Source organism: Amphiura filiformis, unplaced genomic scaffold (assembly GCF_039555335.1).
Source record: "Amphiura filiformis unplaced genomic scaffold, Afil_fr2py scaffold_70, whole genome shotgun sequence".
Taxonomy (NCBI): Eukaryota; Metazoa; Echinodermata; class Ophiuroidea; order Amphilepidida; family Amphiuridae; genus Amphiura; species Amphiura filiformis.
In genome coordinates this window covers 326,456-346,237 of record NW_027305534.1, presented here as the reverse complement: position 1 = coordinate 346,237, position 19,782 = coordinate 326,456, and the positions used below count along the sequence as shown (strand labels likewise).

Below are 19,782 nucleotides of genomic sequence, written 5' to 3'. Positions count from 1 at the left end.
GTAATATCTGACCTGTGATAATACATTCATAATGGTACAAGAGGCACCATTATGACAAATGTACTGCACCAAGGTTTTTTAGTACGCACAACTGTATGTAAATTTTGTAATTTCAGGTTCACCATAGTAGCTGAAAAACAAAACACGAAGCCATAATATTGCAAAAGTCTTTTTGGGTCAGTGGGTAGATCAGCCCTACAATGAGGAATGCAAGTTCAAGTCTATCGCTAATCTAAGAAATGGATCCTTTGTGATCGGTAGAATGATGTTTCAGTGGCCAATGGATAAAACGGGCAATGAACAATATAAGCAAATGGTGCCAGCCACATTGAGGCGAGTAAAATTACAAAGGACTGGATCAAGAAGAGTGTCTGATGACAGCATAATCTCTGAGCAAAAGAATCCTCGCTGACTATGACCAATTCAAATCTCTACACAGCGAATAACAAGCGGCACAAAAAATCTGAAGATTGGTTTGATAATGTCGGGCAATTCAAAAATTCAGAAATGGATGCTTGAATTTTGATTTCAGTGACAAAGAGATAGTAGCCAATATTTGCAAATAATCAATGTCCGCCAAATTGTGACAAGTGTACTAACAGAGTATGTGTATATCCCAATTGATTATGCTGTCATCAGACACTCTTCTTGATCCAGTCCTTTGTAATTTTACTCGCCTCAATGTGGCTGGCACCATTTGCTTATATTGTTCATTGCCCGTTTTATCCATTGGCCACTGAAACATCATTCTACCGATCACAAAGGATCCATTTCTTAGATTAGCGATAGACTTGAACTTGCATTCCTCGTTGTTGGGCTGATCCACCCGCTGATGAAGCAAGACTTCAGCGATATTATGGCTTCATGTTTGCTTTTCAGCTGCTATGGTGAGCTGTTATGAAGCTGAAAAGACGCAATTGACACCATATACAGTCGTGCCTACCAATAATCTAAAAAATAAATGCCTTGGTGCGGTACATTTAACATAATGGTGCCTCATGTAGCATTATAAAATGTATTATCTTAGGTGATTATTACCACTGTTAAAATCATATCGCTTAATATAGTTTAGGTTCATAGTCTGTGAAATGAAAACCCCTAAAAAGACACATTACTCAATATATCAATATAAATGGCTCACTGTCTGCAGAAAATCTTTTTTTTTAAAGGTGATTTTGGCGGCCATTTTGAATTTTTACCATCATCTAACCTAAATATTCATTTGGCCATTACAGTAATGGTAGATTTGGAATTAGATGCCTCAAAAACATATAGGAAGACATAATACATGGTGCATTTTGCCTAAAACTATACTAATAGTGGTAAAATCCCTAAAAAACACCTATTTTGGAGGCCATTTTGAATTTTTGCCAAAACCCGACCTAAGACTTCATCTGGTGAATTCTATTTTGACAGATTCTTTTTCCTGATGAAATTTGGCCATTGAAAAACTGCTTCCTGAAAAAAATATGGGTCACTGCCCACCCCTACTGATAGCACGTCCGCCCGTTGAAAAGTATTTTTTTCTTCATACCTAACAGATGTGGTTTTGATGCGAATTAATTTGAGTCAACTGGAGATCTAGAACTCAATTATAATTTTAAAGATGAATATGATGTCGTAGATGAGTCTTGTAATATTATACTTGCTTAAGTAAAGTAAACCTAAAGTAATATGTTAATAGAGAGAAAGTCTTTATGGATCCGCATTTTTATTCTTTCCCCGTGGCGTAGCCACGTGGCGTAGCCACGGAGTGAAAGTATGCCATCTTTAACTCTTTCTCCTGTTGGACGCTGGTATGATATTTTAGGATTTTAGGTAGGCCTTGCAATGCGCCTTGACCTCACCACTTAGAAATAACCTGTCTACTCTACTTCGCATTCTCTATTCCTCTGGCCCACATTTCCTTCCTTTTCTAACGCTCTCTTAAGATACTCGACCAAACTCGGCCATTTCTTGTTATATCAGGCGACTTTTAAATGGATGATATATTGTGAACGGGTCGAATTTTCGGATTACCCATCTTTGGGTGAAAGGTCACACAAGGGTCAGTAGCGGCAATGCAGCCAAACAATAATCTAATGCTGCTGAAAATTTGCTTGATTGAGTGTTATAAATTACTTATGGTGGTTGGGGTCATTTAGGTTATCGGGGTCATTTGTCCAAATTATCTCCAATGACTAGACTTTTTAACAGGAAATAATAGTTTAAAATTAAAGTTGTTTATAGAGGTCAAAGGTGATCTAGTGGTCAACAAGAGTCATTGGATCAGGGTCATTTTTGGTCAGAAAAGCATCTAATTGTGAGTAATAAATTATTTTAATGGTTGATATCACGGTCACGTGGATGGCATTGGCATCAGATGCCACTGCCTTATATTTGTTACTCTTGAGCCACATCAGCTCTAGTTATTTTTGCGGATCATCATTTCGCTTTCGTTTCGCAAATCATTATGCTCGAAACATCCACTCACATACATGAAATTAGATAGGTCTGTAAGTTGCAACGTTGATCTTGGTCGTTTACCTCAGTATATTAAGCTCAGTAGGATGTAGAATATATCTTACAGTTTAAAAAAGATTAAACTAAATCTATAAATAAGACTGAGTAGTATAGTATATACAGAGGTTTATTCTGCATCCCCGCAAACTCTACCACACCAACCTTTTTCAGTCCAACCTCTCTTATCCGGCCATGATGGGGCCAAGCATTGTCCGGATAAGTGTAAAATCCGGATAAGTGAATTACATGTAATTCTGCATTGACTGTCCCAAGTACTTAAATGGTGACAACAAAATATTGTTTAAAAGATGGCTTTACAGTGCTTTTTGCGGCATAGATGTCATTCTAAGCATTCAGAGCATGGAATTACCTGTGTGGTAAATCATCAAAAACATATTTCCCTGTAAAGATTTCACATCCGGATAACAGAGAGATCCATATAAAAGAGGTCCGGATAAGAGAGGTTGGACTGTACTTTTATGGTCCTATAACACATTCAAGATGTTAAACAAAATAATTCCCGGCACCCCGGCCATATTCAAGATTAAAGGTCAACACAGAGGCCAAATTTCAAAAAGGCCATTTGCGTTGAAATCGGATCGATTATATTTCTTGACCCCTGTGTGGTCAAACAAACCGACCACCACAAAGATTTTACATTTTTGCTTACAACTCATGCCGCTGGTAGGTCAAACTATACTTTTCTGAATCCTTGAAATGAGAGGATTAATTTGGTATATTTTTAAGCAACTCTATAAAATGTTGACCTCTGTGTTGACCTTTGATCTTAATTGCCGGAGTGCCGGGTATTATGTTTGTTAATATCTCGAATATTATCTAGGAGTGGATACACCGTTAACCCTTGTATATACTGGACTAGAGCTTTTTCGAAAGATGTAGTTATATGCATGTACATGTATTAAAAGCAAAAAGTATTTGAACAGCAACTACAAGAAGTGTAATGTTTGCTTCTTTATGCGTCCGATTTGTGTTTGATTTGACCATGCATGTTTAAACCTTGGAATGATTAATGAACAATCAAGACAATTTAAACGCTTTACCAGGATCCCCATAAAGAATAATAATACCACATTTTGTCCACTAACAACGTTTTTGGCCAAACAAAACAATTATAAGCCTGCATGTATATTGATCCATTTACATCATCTGCAAACGTCAGGTCATCCAAGTATTTCCAACAACCAGAAGAACAACTTCATATAATTATAGTTACGAGTCGGAAAGACCCAAGGCCAAAACACTTTTTCGCATGGAATTATGGAAACTTTGTGGCCTCATACCTGCGAAATTGTTGGTCTAAAGTATATAAAAGTATATATATTTAGAATGGCAAAGACTTGATTTTTTATTTTTTTTTGGAATTTTGACCAACTTCACCAAAAATATTTGAAATTTGGGCGAAATCGGGCTTTTTATGATTTTTATCAAAATTAAGCATTTTTTGACCATTTTTGGTGCAAATTTTTTAAAGTTGGTCAAAATGTATAAAAAAAAATATTTTAAAAAACCGGTTCCTAGGTATTTTTATCTAGTTTTTAAAAATTGATAAAACAAGTGTTGGCCCTTTTTTTGGGGGGGGCAAAAATGAGCATTTTGGCCCTAATTTGACCTCACAGATGAATTTATCAAGTCTTTGCCATTCTAAATATGTATAGACCAACAATTTAGCAGTTTTGAGGCCCGAACGTTTCCACAATTCCAGGGTTAAGACCAACCTTAAATAACGCGTATGTGTGAATGGCAAATCAAACCATTAACTTGTGATATACTTCTAGTGCCCGTTTCTATTCATCGTTATGTATTCTTCTCCCGTGCATTATTTTCGCGAACTACTTCGCGTGCAGGTTTATATAAACCTGCACGCTAAACAATACATTATCTAAAACCCGCACGCTATAGATAATACGTGCACGCTCAAATACTAGAAATACTACTTTCACATTAGTATATAACCAGGGCCGTGACACTCGTATTCAATCCCTGTACAAAAATTGAAGTCACTTCGGCAGTTTGAGTGACGGTTGCTAGGGAGTTTGGTACCATCGGAATGTTGATTGACAGTTTTGGGTAGTTTGGTACCCTAAATTTGTCCAAGATGGCGCCCATCGACTGCCAATTATTCGGACCCTTTCCAGCAAAAATACAGCTTATTTAGCCAGTCTCGTCATGGGGTCATCGAAGAGAATATTTTCCTAGCATATTGAGCTAACTCCTCAGCTATTTGGTTTTTCACGATATGATAGTAATAGAAAGATTCGACCAAATGTTCGTTGTTTTTTCGCCATTTAATTTTTTTGAAACGATGACGTAAACATTGCATCATCTCTTCCACAGGTAATACACTCCTACGCGTACAGGGGTACTATGCCATCACATGCATTATCGCGCATAGGCTGAATGACTGACTTCATTTGCGCAAACGAGTGGCTTATCCTATAGTATATTAGTACTCGAGAATCCTTGATATAACTTATATAACTATGTTCGATATATATACCACCAAAAAAGTACGAATATACATTCTGTGGTGTTAAAATAGTTATAGGGTATGGTATTTTTTCATGCGCACTTTGTAAATCATAGGTTACAAACTGTTCTATTTTGCAACTATCATTGCCATAAATTATGATTAATGAACTCAAATAAATCAAACATCAAATGAGAATAATCGAGCTTTTATTAATTAAAAGGGCTAAAAACAGGGGGACCATGTACAAGATGACACCATTGCAAAATATTCAGCATTTTACAAATTAATTACATGTAGGCCTATATCTAAGATAACATAAACACGCCCAGGAAACACACACTAGCGCATAATATCATGATCATGCTTTATAATACTGAACAAATTGAAAAATTCCACTGTCGTGTGTTTTAACAATATTAGTAGATTTTAAAGTTCAAATTGTACAACTATAAAGTCCAGTTGATATTGATATATAAGTTTATTCTCTCATCTCCATTCACCGTAGTACTACATATAGTGGGACGTCAAAATCGATTGTTTCTAGGTCATCTGCTTCAGTGCTCTCTGTGTTCGGAACCACGATATTAAATGATCACAACTACACCACATTTCGCCATACTGCATTCTAGAAACGCTTGCTGTTAGAATAAGAAAAATTTTAATGCTAATTTATGCACATTCTAGGGAAGCGTGGTTACCGTTTTGAAATAACCGAGTGAGAGGGTTTTCAAGAAAATATTTTTCCTGTCTATACTGAAGCATCCTCTGTATAAAAGAAAATATGAATACTAACTGCACATCATATATAACGATTCGTGATACCCAATTGTGGCACATTTGATGTCGTTTATGAGGCAGAGAATTTTATTTCAATTCTATATACGCCAAAATATTTTTTTAATTGAGCGAGAATGACGCTAGAAAAAACCTTGAAAATTCCATGTAAGAATGACATTAGACCCAACCAATGATTACTGTTTCGTTTTTATGGTAATGTAGGCCTAATGTTTTATTTCCTGAAATCAAATTAGGGGTCGAATGTGGATTTATTGTATAAATGATGAAAACATCGACGTGTATACAAGAAGCTACAAGAAAAATGGTAGGCCACGCCACACCGACATACTTTTAGTATACGGCGAGCACGCACGTGCGAGTCAAAATCGATATAATGTATGAAAAAACTATTGTGCGTAGGCTCATTTATTGTATATTATCAACAATTGAGCGCTATTAATACACATTAATGTTTTTAAACAAATAAAATTCCAAAATATGGTACGTTTTCAGTCTTTGCTTGTCACGTGGTATGTTGAAGTAATGAAGTTGCGATTATATTTTAAAATTTTCATCATGACACCATCAAGCCTTTACGGACGAGCGGTCTAAGGCGATGGTGTTATGTCAATACTGTATAGTACTGCTCAGTGCAGCGCGCAGCGTGGGTTCGAACCCCGCCGGCGCCTCTGCAAAACATTTTTTTTCTTTTTTTTAATTTCATATTATGTTAGGGAAATGTGGCTGGGAGAATGTATGTATGGCGAAGAGTGGTGTGGATCACAACATAAAGTCATTTGGTTACAAACCATGTGTGTTGATTTTCTTGAAACTGTTACTAGTAAATGCTACCTGGTCAATGACCGGACGGTGTTTTTAAAATTTAACATATTTTACCTAATATTCAAACTAATATAATGAATGCAACCATTAATATTGCCTATTGTTTTAATACACTCAAAGTATATGACAGATAATGTACTCGTGCAAATGCATTCGTCAAGATAATCGGCTCTCGAGCTAAATGCAATAACTCCACGGCGCGTGCGATTATCTTGACTAATGCATTGCACTCAGTTCATTATCCTTATCATACTGCCTGACTAAAGGCGCTCTCGTGCAATCATAATGAACAGAAACTCATGCACTGTTAAATCCAATTATGTTGTCGTCTAGTGACAGAATTACTATTTCCTGAATACTTTGGACTCGTGGACAACACTTTATTTCTCTTATCGGCATGTCTTTCACATCAGTGTTTTTAACCTGAGCGTCATGCGTCAAAACAGTATCTTGTCACCTGCTTCCAGGATTATTATAGTCGCCATTTTATTGATTGGTAAGTGTATTTTGCAGTAATACCCTATGGCATTAGGCCGCATAAAATTATTATTTTGGTTCTCGTCCGGAGGGTTTATCGTAAGAAGCGAAGGTATATTTACCGATGTTTACCAGAAATGCCCGCCCGGAAGGTTACGTTCACATCAGCCTTGGGCAAGGTTACGGCTACCCACTGCAAGCAGATTTAAAATATCTATGTGTATTTCTATACTTCGTAGCGTAAAACGTTCTAAACGTAGCGATACAATGGGGGACAAGGGCGCGTGCCTCCGGCAAAAATGCAAAAACATGGAAAGAACGAAAAAAGAAATTATAAAAAAGGGAAAGAAAGAAAAAAGGAAAATAAGAAGAAAAAAAGGAAAAATGGGAGAAAGAAGAGGGCAAGAACCTTTGAGCAAGAGACTGATATAACTGCAGTTGAAATAAACAGGGAGGTGCGGATCGACCCCTCACCACTGTACCAACAGCTACCCAAAATAAACAAAATCCACATTTTGCCATTTGCAGTAAGCTACTCAATCATAATTGCTCGAGCTCTACGTTTTATACTTCAAGGAGAATAAATGTACAGATAATTCAGGAAGTTGGTAATAGTAGAACAAGATATATAGGATATATACTTTGATCAGCACGTAATCGGCGGGAAATGTTAGCTTTTATCACTACGCCGAAATATAGATCCACATTAAGAGTAGTATAATTGACCTGCCTGGTCTATATTGTGTGTGTTAAATAAAATAGGCAAAGTATAGGACTTAAATTAATAATTTGTGATACTTCTGACAAGTTGTCTCAAGACAACTCTCGAAAGAAAACATATTGATATTAATCCGCGATGTAATAAGGCCCGCCGATTAAGAGCTGATCAAACTGTAGGGCTATAGGATAAACTGATACATTGTATGATCCGAGAGGTGGTACAAGTGGTACAAAATATACATGCCTCACTCAGAGTGGCTCCTTATTTCCTTATGTGTTTATATTATGACACAATCAGACTAATTGTGTTAATCCATGTATTGGTGCAGACAGTCACGAAAAGACACTTACTTCAGAAGATATGACCATCGGACAAAAATGGCCTGACATCGACTGCTTAGGGTTAGTGTTAATTTGGACTTACATTAGGCCTTGTGAGCAGAATACTTGTGCATCAGGTATCTATATGAAGATTAATTGTATTACTAAAGATAAGAAAAGTTATGTCCAATTTTGGCAGTTCCACTTACAGTGATTCCCAAGCTATCAAACTTGGAACTGCTTTCAAAATGCTAAAATGAAGTATTATTATATGGTCTTTTTGTACCTCGAGCTAAAATGTATCCCGACAAATCGTGTAAAAACGTTATTTGTTACTCTCATAAACATAAAAGGAAGAAAAAATAAATAATTATTTAAGGCATCTGTTAGTGATCGATTGGTGTATTATGTGATTCTAGTCAATTTCAATGGAAATAGCCTGTTCTGGCGGCCATTTTGGACGCCATCTTGAATTGGAAAGATGCAAAAGAAACAAATTGTGTACATTTTTATTTCTGATAATTAGAAACATTCATTCCATTGATATTTTTGTATCGTCTGTAGTCATTTATTTGTAGCTATTGTGTATTTTAACGGAAACCCCCTATTTGGCGGCCATTTTGGACGTCATCTTGAAAATTTACTTGGTCTGAATTTCGTACCCAAAGTTTTTCTGAACGTCTTGGCATGTATAACATGAAAATGCATGGTTGAAAGAATCATGTACACGCCCCCCCCCCCCCGAGCCTAGAGTATTAGGGGTTCTATGCGGACTTGTGGTGCAAATCAATGCAATGCCTTTACAAAAAACCTACTTCTGTCAGCTACAAAATGGAGTTCGGATGCAGTTCGCAACGCGGCAACTTCCGGTAAGTATGCGGGAAATACAAACACGTGTATTGCGCAATATAAATAAGCACAGCATGTAGAACACGCAATTTAACAACATTAGCAAAATATATGGTACGTTTTCTGTCTTTGCTTGTCATGATATTGTTAATTCTATACCCGATATATGTATGTGTGTTTTACTGTTCAATACAATGATGGAACTTCGGCCACCATCAAGCGCGGTCGTGATATCATACATGATACAAGGTTGCCCGTGGTCTGTTTTTGCCTTTGAACTTGATATAGACATGCTTTTGAGATGGTTAAAAGAACCAGTTGATGAGCAACATTTGCCAATCCCCGTCCAGGTCTATGTTGACGATATTGCCGTATGTACACGTGATCCTCGGCAAATTGTTGATATGGGAATGAAAGTTGAAACATTTTGCAATTGGGCCAAAGTTGACATCAAGGCTCAAAAATCAGCCCTTTTGTACGAACGTAGATCAGGCAACAAGCGTGGTCAAGCTGATCAAACCATCATCAATTTGCAAGGTAACCCTGTGGAAACGTGATAAGTCATATGAGTACCTTGGTTATTCAATCAATATTTCATTTCATTTTTCATTTCAATTTTATTTATACACGGAAAAGCCCAGATCAGCCCTTGAGCTGGTCTTCCCTGGGGCCGTGTTGCTATATAAATTTACATGTTACATTACATCATTAATCAAGGGTATTAAAAGTAAATGGAAATACAAAACAAGTATAAAAACTAGGCCTATATATGACAAAGTGATATAAATTAAGCATACAAAGCAAGTACAATTGACAAAGTAATAACCAAAAGCAAACATTTAGGCAAAGTTCAATTCATAATTACAGTAAAGCAATCTCCTGAACGCAGCAGGTCTATCACACAACTGTGCTTCAGCTGAGAGATCGTTCCATAGATGAGCACCCCTGTATGAAAGACTGCGTTTCTTAAAGTTATTTGAAGGAAAAGGAACATCAACATTATTTGGATTACGCCTGAGATTATAATTATATTCCTTTTTTTTAAATAACATGCCAATATTATCAGGAAGTATGTTGTTTGTAACCCTGAACATGAACTCTGCCAAATGGATGTTTCTTATTTCAGCAAGTGTCAACCAGCTGAGTTGATTAAGAACTTCAGACCCTGATGTGTCCCAAGGAACATTGCAAATATATCTAGCAGCTCTTGCCTGCATTCGTTGCAACTTAATTGAATCTGTTTTGGTACAATTACCCCATATTATATTACAATAATTGAAATGTGGTGCAACAATAGAGCGGTATATAAGCTTGAGAGCACTCGGGGAAACTAATGACTTAGCCCTCCTGATCATAGAAATACTCCTGGCAGACTTCTTCAACAAATAATCAATATGATCATGCCAATTTAAATTACTATCAATTATTATACCCAAATGGGTGCAAGAGAAAACTCTTTCAATAATATCACCATTAATATGAACATTCAAAACATCATCATTAATTTTAGCCAATCTTTGTGGTGTTCCGAGCATAATAAATTTAGTCTTATTTACATTCAAACTTAGCTTATTATTGTCAAGCCACTGTTTCATTGAAGAAAGGTCATTATTAAGGTTATGTACAATATCAGCTGGGTTTTTGCCAGCACAGTAAATAATAGTATCATCAGCATACATGCTGATCTTAGTAAGTTTAAGACAGTTTGGTGATTGGACTCATCAAGTGTCAGAATTATTCCAAAAATTCAAAAAGCTATTGCAAAAATTCGACATTGCTCCGCTTGCAATCTGCTTTAAACTTGAAGCAATCAATACATTATGCATTCCAACATTTTTCCGCATTCTGCCTATACCATTTAAAACTTTGACGGCAATGGAGGATTTAATAATCAAGTATGGCAGATCATGGTTAGGCCAACATACTAATTCTAACCGCAAGTATGTTTTTGTCCCAAAATCATCTGGAGGCCTTGGAATCCGAAAACCATCTAGTATTTATTTCGCTAAAAAGGTGGCGTCATATGTACAAATGTTGAATTCAGATGATGATGTGGTCCGGAAGACTACTGAAATGTCCTTCAAACTGCACATGCAAAAAAGAAAGGTTAAAGAAACTAATGATGAAGGTAAAAACTTTACTGGGTATGAAACTGATGAAAATGGTATCATCACAAAACATATTCAGACCTTTAACCTTGAATATGGCCGGAGTGCCGGGAATTATTTTTTTTTAACATCTTGAATGTGTTATAGGACCATAAAAGGAAGCTAAAAATGTTATCACCATTCTTTAAATGCTCCATCGAACATGCATAATCTGCTTTCCGCAAGTCTTCCCGGTGATTCAAGATTTTTCATATATAGTTCAGTTTCAGTCAGTTTCTTTATGATAAAATTATAAATTACTTTGTGACAAACCAGTGAGTCCTGTGGGGGATGCACATTAAAACCTGGTAGATACCCGACTAAGTAATAGCTTAATAAAATTCATTGCAGAAATCTATATGATACAATTTCACATGTAGCAAACGGCTGCATGCAATTTCGTTATAATTATATTTCAAGACACAACCGGATTATCAATATCATTGAAAAGGAAATTTGAAAAAGGAAACATCTCGGGTGCCCTGATCACGAATGACGATGATGAAATTGAATTAACAAACATCTTTCAGGACCATCAAGCAAGAAAACCAGACTTATTTCTCATTGATCACGAAAAAATGAAGTGTTTCATCTTGGAAGTAACTTGTCCTTTTGATGCTTTCATTGAGGAAAGTTACAACACAAAGTTCCAAAAGTATACTCCTCTTTGTAACTTGCTTATATTGTGCGGATTTGATAGCAAAATCCTTGTCTTCCGATTAGGTCACTCGGTCATATCCATAACTATTAAAGTGTGTCCCGCCCAGGGCATTTAAATAAGGGTTGTCATTATTTTAAAATCATGTGTAGTTATATAACGACTCTTTAAAAAGAGTTTGGATGGTTTAGATCGGTGGCGTAGCTTCCGAGCGCCAGGGGGCAGTTGTGCAGCTGTTTCATAGAAGGCTGTCATTTTCTTCGGAAGGAGTCATGAATTTATCAATGACAGAAGTCAAGTTTATGACCCTCCCCCTTATTGCGGCTGAATTTTTAATGCCCCCACCCCCCTTATCTCGGGCTGAAAATTTGTATGCCCCTTTTCCGCAAAATTGTTTCGAAATGCTCTTATTGGAAAGAAGTTGCGTGGTGCTTGCAAATATTTTGATTGTAAGTGTATAAAAGAATGTGCGTGCACCTGGTAATTGTGAAAAAATGTTGATGGGCAGTGTCAATAATGCGCGTTCATGTGTATATGGTACAAAGTAGGAATTGGTTGCAGGATAAATTGGAAGCATTGGTATTAATGACGGATTTAGCATATGGTCCGTATATATATTTATGTTGCGCTTGCGCCTTTTTATAGATTTAGGACCTCTGTGAGTTATTCTACGATTATTAAATAGAATAAGTGAGTCCTGGGTTGAGTCATCCAAATTTTACTAGTTTTGCATGTTTTTTTTTAAGTAAAGATACCCCGGGGGCATCCAACTTTGGAGGTGACGTGTATGTAGGGCTGTTAAGGCCCCCTTTTTCAGCATCGCTCTCACCCAAAGACCCCATATCTTTTTACGAACACATGCTCTGTCACCCAAAGAACCCTATTTTTCCATTTGATCTGTCACCCAAAGACCCTTACAAGTTCAATTTGAACAGCAACTTTCATTTATCACTGATTTTGTTACTTATTCTGGAAAAACGATGAAATTTGAAGCCATTTAGATCTAGAAATTTGATTTTCGAGGTTTTTGCGGCGCTGTTTCGGCTCTCACCCAAAGATTCCATTTAAAAAAAGGTCATGTTCTCACCCAATGACCCCATATTTTTTACATTTTGCTCTCACTGAATGCCAAAAATCATGCTCTCACCCAATGACCCCATATTTTTTACATTTTGCTCTCACCGAATGCCCCTTAGTGCGAAAGTGCCAGCCCTACACCTATATCCATTTCATATTGAAGTGCCCCCCCGGGAAAGATACATTCTTCTTTTGTCACGTAGAGTACTCAATCCTTACGGAGAGCAAGATATACATAAAAAGAAGAAATGTGTAAATTTACTCCATGTTTATTCACTACAGACTGTTTCGCCCTAAGGCTCCTGAGGATCCTTAGGGCGAAACAGACTGTAGTGAATAAACATGGAGTAAATTTACACATTTCTTCTTTTTATGTATGTTTTTTTTTTATGTAATTTTATTTTTACTCTGTGGATGATTGTTAAAGTAGTACGTTAGAATTAGCCCTGAATCACCACAATGATTCCCCTGTAAAATATAATTGATGCGATCAAGCAAAATCAGTCGGAACTCGGAAATGTTAAATTTTCAGTTTCTTATAGAATGATAAAAACATTGCATGGAAAAAACGTTTCCAAGACAACAGGAAACAAATGGAAATATTTCCTTTATGGCGAAATCAATATTTCCGAGTTCCGACTGATTTTGTGTGATCGCATCACAATTATGCCATTCAAATTGCAGGAGGTGTAAGATCCCAGCTTACCATCACCTTGAGTATTGATGATGGCAATGAAGTTACACAAGGAGACACCGCCACACTGAAATGTAGTTACACTGGAAAAGCATCGGATAATCCTCTCTGGAGATTGGGATTTAATCATGGACCAGAGGATCCCACTATGGTGGATCCGATACCATTGACGTATATTGCATATTTCTATCTGTATACCACACCTGACAATCCCAATCCTATCTACGAGCCTCCCTTCAGTGAACCTGCGTATGTCATGACTATCGATAACGTCGATCTTGGTACCTCGGGATCAAGTCAACTTACAATAAACTCTGCCACACTGACTGATGCCAGACGATATTGGTGTCAAGTAAATATAGATACCACAACTTTGTATGCAGATGCGAACCTTACTGTTATAGGTGAGTGTGTGAATCCATTGGGGGCAAAAATATTATTTGTATACTGAGTTTTGTGTTTATTTATTTATTTATTTATTTATTTATTTATTTATTTATTTATTTATTTATTTATTTATTTATTTATTTATTTTTTTTTATTTATATATTTATTTATTTATGTATTCATTATTTTGCTCTGATAATATAATCACAATATTTAGATAAAGCATGTGAAACTTTCACTAAACACAAACCTTGTTCGTATTCATTTTCAGTACCTCTTCAGACGGTTGTTTTATCAAACGCAGGACAGAATTATGCAAATGGTTCATCGGTTACAGCATTTGACGGCTTTTCTCACAAATTTAAGTGTATTGCCACTGCTGGAAATCCAGCAGCAAGTATAGGTTGGAAACTGGCAAATCAGCCTACTGATGCAGACGGTGAAAGCGAGGAAAAACCTAATGCAGATGACCCAAACTTGTTTGACACAGAAAGTACCAAAACCATCATGCCATCATTTAATGCTCATCACAGAAGAAATGTTGAATGCAAAGGATGGCAGAGTAATGCAGTTCCTAGTGTTTATAGCTTTGTCTCTCTCGATATTTTTGGTAAGTGAAAAAGGAATAAAACTGATTAGGCTTATTGTATTCTAAACTTCTTAATTCCTTTCAAATACATCACCGTGTGATATTCTGTTGCGTATTAATACGCAGTGATGCGTCATGTGTATTCTCAAGCATCAGAAAACGCACATGAACATGTCGAATGCGGACATTGAGAATGTCACCATGAAATAAATTGGCACTCAGGACATCTGTCAGGTATGCATTCCTGGGATATACACATATACTTAAAATACTAGAATTTAATAGCCTAGTTGAAATCCAGGTCCTATTATTAAAATATTGCTGGTAATGTATATAGACGAATCCAACGAGCTAAGTCATGGTCAGGATTTGGTCGGCCATCTTTGGTTTCCCGCTAGCACCAACCTGGGGTTTTGAGCGCCCGATTGTGCAAATAAAAGCCACCTAACACCTAGAGAAGATGCAAAGACGAGGAGGGTTAATAGAATAATATATACAATAGAGGTAATCCTGTCGCATCTATTAATACATAGTCCTTTTGTTCATCCATTTGTACATCTATGAATAGATGCGACGGGATTACCTACGGAATTATCTCTATTGTATTATTCTATTAACCCTCCTCGACCTTCTCTAGGTGTAAGGCGGCTTTTATTTGCACAACTGTTGGAACTGTATTGTGTTGTAAACTTTAATTCATCATTCTTTTGTCTACCTGTGTTTTAGCGGAAGGTGTAAAACGGGTGATGGAATATAGTTTAAAATTTCCGCCAAAGCCGAATCATTTCACATTTTGGATGCATTGTAGCCGACGGGGACCCAACTAAAGGCTGCTGGTCAGGTGTCGGAATGCGTGTATTTGGATTCGTCTATAGAGGGTTGTTCACGATGTAAAGGAATATTGTTTCTTTTAGATGAGATGATGCAACGCTTTCTCTTATTTTGAGTACAGTTCCACCATCTGATATAAACCAAGTTAAGATTTCTGATCAGAATACCTCAAGTGGTTACCCACAAGGTGCAACGGTGGATGTGATAGAAGGAACCCAGCATGTATTTACCTGTGATGTCTTTCAAACTAGACCAAGTGGCAATATAGAATGGTTTATTGATAACATTAAGGTAGATACAGGTATTACTACACCTGTACCACCATCTAATGGAGAAAACCTTGAGGATACTTCAGGAAGTATCAAATTTACACCAACTAGAAGTCAGCACATGAAAACTTTGGAGTGTAGAGTCAGCATTGATGTCACCGGTGCACCAGGAGCAATTGCAAGGAACATTGTGCTTCATGTTTATGGTAAGAATAATAGCAATCGATCCGCTGTTGATGCAAGTAATGTTTTTGTATTTTCAAAATGCTACTGTCAAAAATTCAATAAGTCTATTTCAACTATTTACTAGTTCCACCTCGACTTCAACACTTAACCCCATCATTCCTGAGATCAAAATACCTAAATTGAAGTATTTTAGTCTCATATCCTACATTGAAAGCAGATTCTCAGTAATTAACTGGTCATTTTTTAATCAACACTGTTTTGACTTACGAAAGGGAAAATGTAGCTAAGTATTAATTTTGATTTGAAATGTATCGAGGAAAATAAGTAGTTGGCCGACTACTTTTTATCTCAAAATTACTCATTTGCAGGGACAGGCGATTTTCGCGGCGCGAAATCGCGCGACGCGCCACGAAATTTTCCTTTCTCCGCGCAATTTCATTTTCTCCGCGAAATTCATGTTTTTTCGTGCAATTCACTATGAAATGTGAACAAAAATGGTGTTTTGTTTGTCTGTATTGAAGAATCAGCCTTGTTTGAAGAGTACGCGTCATGTAACGATAGATTAACAAAAACATGAATGTAACCATTTACTAATTTGTCTCGTACCAGTGTTGCTTACTTTCGCGTAAGAGGGTATTTCTCTAATTCTGTGGGATGTATGTATATTAGTAGGGGTGAAAATAATGATTCCGTGACCAAATCACGGGAAATATGATTTGAAAGTGTTTTTTTCTTCTTTTTTTTCTTTTTTACTTTGAAGCATGTAAAACATTATGAAATGGTCAAATGGTGTGAAAAACTCCAGATAGAGGGCGCCTAAATTGGTCAAAAATTGCCACAAATTTTGTGATTTAGATATCATAATGTTAAACATACATAATACTCTGCATGACACGGTATATAATTTCATATTTTGATATGTTTTTTTTTCTTCCTGTGTTTTATATGTATGTTTTATGTATAAAAGTTCCGCGCAATCTCCGCGCAATTAGCTGATTTTTTCCGCGCATTTCCGGGCAATTTGCTATTTTTTTCCGCGCAATTTGCTATTTTTTTCCGCGAAAATCGCCTGTCCCTGCTCATTTGTATATCGATCCTAACGAAGTGGTAGTTAGAGTTTAAAAAAAAAATGATATATGGTTTTATATCATCTGTTCCTGACACAACTCCTAGTAAATATTTTGCTATGCCCTAGCCAACAAACTAGAATTGTTGTGATGAACTTTACTTCAATATAATGCAAGCACAAATTCCCTTTCACTATTTAAAAACCTTCCGACATATTTTTACATTTCTTAATTCTGGAAAATACGCATCGGTGTCATGGGGCGAAACATTTAGGGCGAAGTGCCAATCAGGTTCCACAAGATGTGTAGTTCTTCCACCTCGTGGGCTTAAAGGTTAGCAACTATTTTAAACTGTTGCGATTTGGTAGTTCACAGTATCTTGCGAATGGTAGTGAGCTTTGGCGAAAATTGCATTGATCATTTCATAGCGAGTGTGTAGAAGAATTCAAATATCACAGATATACTTTTGTAGGTCCTGTGGTTCTTGAGTTATGTTGTAAAGAGGGCTGAAACATCAACACTTTTGTGAAACGTACATAACTCATTAACAACAATAAATCAAGCAAGTTTTTTAATTTATAGAATGAACTTTTGCAAAACATCAGGTAACATGGACAACCAAGTGTTATTTTTCATTCATACATACTCACGATATAACGTTTTGATTGGATTTGGGCCCTTTTTTGCTGGTCATAAATTCCGTTTATGACCAGTACGCGGGGCATAAACAAGCTGCGTCACGCAGCGTTGGAACCCAATTAACACGATCCACGATTTGCTAGTGTTGCGTACACGCGCATGTCACCTCGCCCTTCTCGCGCCGAGCGCAAAATACGACGCGCGTATCACGCGTTGACTCCCGTCCTTTGACCTCATGAGCCGAGCTGCTTCCTGCAAATAGGCCTACTCATTTTCTCCCAATTTATGAAAGAAAACGGTATCGAAATGTTATTTATACTTGTAAACCCTTATTATTTTCATCTGTATTGAATTCTAAGAATGTTGGGTGTGTATGAACGGTCATGGTCGCTGTTTATGCCCTCGGCTCACGCCTCGTGCATAAACAGCGATCATGCCCTCAATCCTATGAATGAACCCCTAATTCATAACCTCATTAATAAACGCGATGCGTGCGATCCAATTATACTTAGTTATTTGTGAAAACGCGAAAGCAAATAAAGGTCATTAATATCTCACAATTGACCGCAAAATGCGTAATTGTTCCAATGTCGCACACAATTGACCGGCGTTTGCGTGTTGCTGTGCGTCGAACAAATTACACGCGCGCTGTCTGCCGTATTTGGATTGCGCGCTACCATATTTGCATATTGGTGGTCCTGTTTTAGCCTGATCGATTTTTAGGAAGGGAAGATGTAAAAATCAACTATTTTTATAAACTTTTGAGCAAAATTTTGTGTTATTTTGTAAGGTGGAGAGATTAAAGTGACGGTTATGAATGAGGTCAATAACTTTGCATCGGTTATATGTCTGGCATTGTGAACAATCTAAACAAATAACCGATGCGCAGTTATTAACCTCTAAATAATATATTAATTTATTTTTTAGTTGCTTCGACCATCAAAAGATCGCGTCGCATTTAATAATTAATGGCGGTTTGTTTACTAGCTCAAAATTTCCATGCCGCTTGGTCAAAATTTGAGTGTCATAGTAAAAGGGGTTATAAACGTTATAATATGATTCCCTTCATTTTTTCCCCTTATTTCACTGTTTTGACCCACCCTGTACATTGTGAAAAGTTTAAAAATCATTTGATTGGGAGAGTGGGTTGGGTAATATGGGAGCCCATAGTTATTAAAAGAGCCATCGGTACATAGTATAGGAGCACCAATAGGACTAAACTTTATGTCTTGTCTTAGTTATAATACTTTTGGAAATATAGTCTACTTTTGGTTCTGTTTTAGGACCTCCAGACAAACCAAGCATTGAAGGACAGAACATGCTAGTGGAAGGGATGGCGGAAACATTCACATGCAGCGCTCTTAATGCATTTCCTGAAGGTGGAATAGAATGGTACATTGGAAATACAAACATCACAGATAGAATAGCTGAAAATGAACAGGATACTAGCGACTTTCGCTACGACATTTCAAGTGAGGTGAATTTTATGCCCTCAAGAGCAAATAATGGAGAAATGATAAAATGTGATGTTGTACATGAGACACTTACAGGGTCAGAAGAAAGAAGTAACTCACTGATGGTTGATGTACAATGTAAGTTCCATCATTTGTTTCTCCATATCTGTCGCTCTATCAACCTGTTCTCTTTTTTCTTTCTCATTATTATGTGCATCCATATTTATCTCCCTCTTGTTCTGTTTCTATCTTTATACAATGTACATAGCCAATGACCTTTATTTGTTGTCCTCCGTTGTAATACTTGCGATGATTACGATCGGAATCGCAGGAGTATCAGATGAATGGTGACAGACACAAAATACTCATTGTTTCCTGTTAAACTGAATCCGATGTCGTGTTTTTATTCCGATTGATAAGAACGAAATGCCCTCATGAAACTTTGTGAATGAATGAAATACATTACCTAGGACCTATAAAAATATACATATTCTGTCTAACATAAATATTTTTATGGAATAAAGTTATTGTTTCATAGGTAGATATATTTTTATTTTGTGTTTGGCACCTTGTAGCTTGTGATAGCAACTGTTGATTTCCAGATTATTTACTTTATTTTACCTTATATTTTGATTATGTAGATAACTGCTTTGTTTTGATATGAAAGGATTGTTATTTAAAATGTTGTTTTCTACAGTTTGTGCTGAAAACGTTTTGATTAGTAACACCTGTCCTGTAGAGATCCGTGAAGAAATCTCTGTAGATCTGACGTGCTCATCATCCAGCAGTAATCCGCAAACTACT

General features: G+C 36.7%; 1 protein-coding gene across 1 annotated transcript; it reads left to right on the top strand.

Annotated features, from left to right (window-relative positions):
• The first annotated feature begins 6,888 nt into the window (after positions 1–6,888).
• On the top strand, positions 6,889–19,642 carry LOC140144652 (synaptogenesis protein syg-2-like). The gene is made up of 6 exons (XM_072166462.1): positions 6,889–7,109; positions 13,547–13,960; positions 14,215–14,553; positions 15,485–15,838; positions 18,808–19,116; positions 19,620–19,642. Exons 1-6 carry the CDS (start codon positions 7,046–7,048, stop codon positions 19,640–19,642), a joined length of 1,503 nt encoding a protein of 500 aa, XP_072022563.1. The 5' UTR covers positions 6,889–7,045.
• Positions 19,643–19,782: the final 140 nt, after the last annotated feature.

Coding starts and splice junctions, on each gene's coding strand:
- LOC140144652 (XM_072166462.1), top strand. CDS start 7,046: ATGCGTCAAAACAGTATCTTGTCACCTGCTTCCAGGATTATTATAGTC. Junction 14,554..15,484: donor TGTCTCTCTCGATATTTTTG/GTAAGTGAAAAA, acceptor TTTTGAGTACAG/TTCCACCATCTGATATAAAC. Junction 19,117..19,619: donor ACTGATGGTTGATGTACAAT/GTAAGTTCCATC, acceptor TTGATTATGTAG/ATAACTGCTTTGTTTTGATA.